The 4,697-nt window shown below is 38.0% G+C and overlaps 1 protein-coding gene across 1 annotated transcript; it reads right to left on the reverse strand.

Moving 5' to 3' along the window:
* Positions 1-3,657: 3,657 nt before the first annotated feature.
* On the reverse strand, positions 3,658-4,223 carry LOC116675469 (uncharacterized; the record flags this gene model as incomplete). Its single annotated transcript, XM_032507256.1, is given in 2 exon segments — positions 3,658-3,953; positions 4,082-4,223. Coding segments are annotated over 2 exon segments (438 nt in total), but the record flags the coding sequence as incomplete, so codon positions are not given.
* Between the last annotated feature and the right edge of the window lie 474 nt (positions 4,224-4,697).

The raw sequence follows: 4,697 nt of genomic DNA on the forward strand, positions 1-4,697 counted from the left end.
ATAGCACTGGGAACAGTTCATCACTGAGTACATTGTCCGCAATTCGGTTTTGTACTTGGAGGAGAACCTGCTCCAATCAGTCACACCTGTATTACAAAATTTTAGGATTATCAAATTTTACACTATGTTTGATGTGATAAATATGCTAAAACGTTAAAGTTGACAACTATCAAAGCATAATGTTTTATTTACTGTCAAGCCACAGAAAGTGAGCTCTTTTCCAGAAGATATCATCTGTGACTATGTCTCTGAACGACAAACAGACTAGAGCCAAGGTCATCAGTGCCTTATCACCGTCGTGGAGGACCACCTCAAGCAATATGTATTCAAGACAGGATCTTGTAATCTGCAAAATAATAGCGTAGATGAATGTCAAAATTATTTCTATAGTATTTTGTTTCTAAGCATTGATTACTTATTTTATGTCTCATGCTATGCTAGTTTCTTTCTGACCTCCAGAATTCCCATTTCCTTGGTCAGGTCAACAGGTTCCTAAATGAACACATTTAACATTTATTTTGCAAATCCATTAAGTAGACAGTTTGTAGTACTTTGACAGTATGTATGTATACAAAGCATCAAGCTTACTTCATTCACACGAACCAAGTGTTCAGGAGGGATTCTCCTTGGCCTCTTTGCCTCCTCCTGATCTGCCATTATCTGTTCACAGATAATTATTTAACCAGGGTGCAAACAAATATTTAAATGTCAGTAAAATGTATGCCTATAAAGTGGGAGGTTTGGATCCAAAAGGAATCAAATCATATAATAAATAACCATTGGCATGCAGGTCACAACATTAGATTTGTCAACAAATCATGACTATCACAATGTGATTCTTACGATAGGATCTTCATATTTCCTTTTCTGTGGCAACCTTTAAAACAGACAGATTTTCTTAAATTACAAATTAGAGATTAAGATGACTAATAATTTGATCTATATGTATAATTGTGGCTTTGTTACACATGTTTATGTTACAGTTGTACATGTAATAATTAAATCAGACGTACCTGGCAACTGAATGACCAGACAGGAGCAACAGGCACCACCATGTCCTGTGTCCATGTCATCCTAGAAATACAATATTTCAAGCCATGAAGTCATGTTCTACAAAAACAGTGCACTGTAATTTGTCTCTAGACTTTCTGCGCACTTACAGTTGTTAAGTCAAAATCTGCCCCCAGCACAATGTAAAGAGCATACTGTAGAAACAGAAAACATATTTGTCTGTACTAGCCTTGGAAAATCATAGTAAGCTATAATCCCCTAGTATTTAAACAAATAAGAGACCTACAGCTAATATGTTGTCAGGTAAATTATATTTAATATCATTAAGTGACCACATTACCGATTCTGTAAGTAAAAACATTTATATAAACACACAATACCATTAACATAAAGATACCACAGGCATTGCCATCTGTCTGTCTTGGGAGACCCTAAAATCAGAAATACAGTAAGACAGTGGACAACATTCAGCACAGCTCATTCATGGAAAGTAACCAATACGTAGAAACCCATTTTACTTTGATGTCCTTGCTGTGGATCACAGTCCATTCTCCTGGAAGAATCCTCTGCGCCAGATCACTGCAATTAAAGTACTAATCAGCATTTTAGGTTCCAAAATTGCTAAAACAGACCTAACTATGTTGGGGATATGGCAGTAGTCTGGTTTATACTTTATTTCTAGCCCAACAAATTCCATATTTGACATTAAAGAGTCAGTTTTGAAATTATATAAGTAACCGATTATACTGCAATATTCCCAAGAACTTTAGGGTCATTAAAAACCCAAGGTATCCTGACCATTACCACCCCAGAAAGCATTCATTGAAGGATTGGTAATGACCAGGCTGAAAACAAGGGTTTAGTAAATGGAACTGTAAATGTGGTAAAGAACATACCACAGGAGCATGCTTATTGAACAACTTCATGTGGTCAGGAACAGACCAAAAGCTAGAATAACTAACAACTTTACATCCTAAATGATGTTTTGAACGTCTGAACTTCATGCTATTGAAACCTGCAAATCTGAATGTATCGTTGATCGCCAAAGCCAACTGAGGCTTCCGGATGTTTATGGAATAAGGAGTCTAGGAAAAGAATGTGTCTCTTGCTCAGCTTCAAAACCTGTACAAATATTTTTAGGAATTTTAACATAAATAATTGTAACACAATTTCTCAAATTAAAAATAAAATAGGTTTCTACAAAGAATATATGAGTTTATAATAGTAATTCAGTGCAAAAGTAAGGGTAATAATTAAAAAACTGCAGACGCACACAGAGCATGTAGTGTCCTGGTTTCCAAATAGGTATGAGGACAAAATCTTTGTTTGCCAAATCATTCTGAAAGACAAATCAGGTAGAAATAAAAAGCACAACAGAGCTGAACCTTTATTTTTGTAAACAATTATAAATTAACTATTTCAAAAAATATATAATAATATATTTACGGGGAAAGACGAGGTATCCGGACAATTTGGAGGTAGCCATGTTGGTACAACATAGCAATCCACTGCATACACATCCTTTTGCTGATGGAACATATATCAATTAAATTAAACATGATTTCAAATAAACAAAATGTATCATTGGATGCTGTATATCTCAAACAAAGTAATTTACCTGTGACTGTGCTACTTGGGTGATTATTTGAAAACAGCAATTTGGTATCTGTATGGAGCATAAAAAAAAAATTACAAGGCAAAAACAGTGTGCTATACCCAAATAAGTTGTTACTATTTCAGTTGTGCTTACTGTGGCCTCCAACTCCCGTGCCAAGCCCAGAGTTAAAAAGTCTCTGCGTTGCAAGGTAACTTGCTGTACTTTGGTAAACTGGGTTCGTATAATTGTTTCATCCGGATTTCTTTTGGGGTCCAAGACATATTTCAGCTACACACACACACACACACACACACACACACACACACGTAAATTAAGAGTGCCAGCTTTGTGTATGTACAGAGTGAAATCAAACCTACCATATCTTTTTTGTAGTGAACTAGGTTTCAAATCCCAGCATGAACTCTGTGACTGTATGTCACACAGGAAAGTCTCCCTTTCGGTGATTGGTCCTACAGGTTAAAAATGTAAAAAGAGATTACTTTTCAAGCGTAACAAACTGATCAACCCAAATATCTGAAATCTGTTTAACTGAGTCCTACCAGCAAGATTTCTTGTGGGTTCCAATAAAGTCTGAGTGCCCAGTGAAGTCTGTGGAGCTAAACATAGCAATTAACAGTACATCAAATACGTCCTGGATGTGATTGCGAGACTACATTTTAAACTACTGTTATGCTTATGTTACCTGCTACTGCTTTCCCAAGTGTGTCCAGTGTGATACTGACAATCCTCACATTTCTTTTCATCTTCTCAATGGTTGTCTGTCTTTTTTTTTGTTGTGGTGATGAACATGTTTCGCACCAAGAAAATGTGAGCTGAAGGCAACATATTGTTAATGAAATAAGTATTCTTCCGCATCTTTGCAAAGAACTGTTCAGCTACTTGGCTGTTGGCTGACCAGCAAGCTCGGGTACAGTTCAATCCTCCTGAGCATGTCCTTCTCATCCTTGCTGTTTCCTTAATGTAGCTTGTCACATAAGACATAATGTTGAGAGGATTTGGTAACCGGATGACTATCATCTTCAAGGTTTTCAGTGTTTGGCTCCAAAAGCCACAAAAGGTGGATCTTCAGTGTTCGGTCTTGGCGGCCTGTATGTTCTCAGGGTTGGAGGAGCAAGACGGCCTTCATTTGGCTGGAATGGTGGATTTTCTGGCACTCTCACATTGGTGTGGTTTACAAGACCTTGTGCAAAGTCATAGACTGATATATTGGGCATATGTTTCCACGACAGAAGCATATCTGCAAAGTCTCTAGGGCCTTCTGCTCGGATGTTGAACTTCAAGCTGTACAAAACTCCACAGGGACACATTATGGCAGCCAAACCACCTAAATGAATAGTAAAGGATTAATCCATTAGCAATAAGTAGTATATAAATATAATGTTAATATGTATTTACAGGAATGACCAGTGATAGCATAAAAGTGACAAAGCCAGAAAGATGTAAAGCTGTCACCTGATGCTCCCCAGATCTTCTGAAACACTTTGTCGTAGGCCTGTCTATTTTGCATTTCGGTTCTGAGGCGCAGAATGAGATCTTTCTTAGAACCGCAAGAGTCAACACCACATTCCTTACAAAGCGTACGCACTGCGTCCACCTGTGTAGGCCAAGGGAAAGAATACATGCAGTAAACATGTGTTGTGGGTTGGGGTTTTTGTTTGGGGTTATTTTCCCATTTGGCCTTCCCGGTGTTTTTGTCCCGGTTTTCTCCCTAGTCTGGTGTCATAGATTCTGTCCTATGTTTCCCTGTGTGTGTTGTTATGCTTTCTGCTTTATTTTGGTAGTCAACTTCCTGTCTTGTCCGTCTTGTCTAGTCTAGCTTTACTTTGTTTGTCTGATGTCCAGCCCCGCCCTAATGTGATCACCTGTTGTCTCATCTGTTCCCTATTACCTCATTACCTCATGTATTTAACCCAGTGTTTCTTTGCCTCTTGTTAGATCCTTTGTTCTCCAGCGTGTCGTCACCTCTCCTCTGTTCCAGCTCAGTAAGACTTCCCCGTGATATTTTTGCCTGTTTACTTCCCCTGTGAGTTTCCAGCCCTGTGCTTCGGTTTTGGTTTTTCTCTGGCTC

The sequence above is a fragment of the Etheostoma spectabile genome, unplaced genomic scaffold (assembly GCF_008692095.1).
Source record: "Etheostoma spectabile isolate EspeVRDwgs_2016 unplaced genomic scaffold, UIUC_Espe_1.0 scaffold00001932, whole genome shotgun sequence".
Classification (NCBI taxonomy): Eukaryota; Metazoa; Chordata; class Actinopteri; order Perciformes; family Percidae; genus Etheostoma; species Etheostoma spectabile.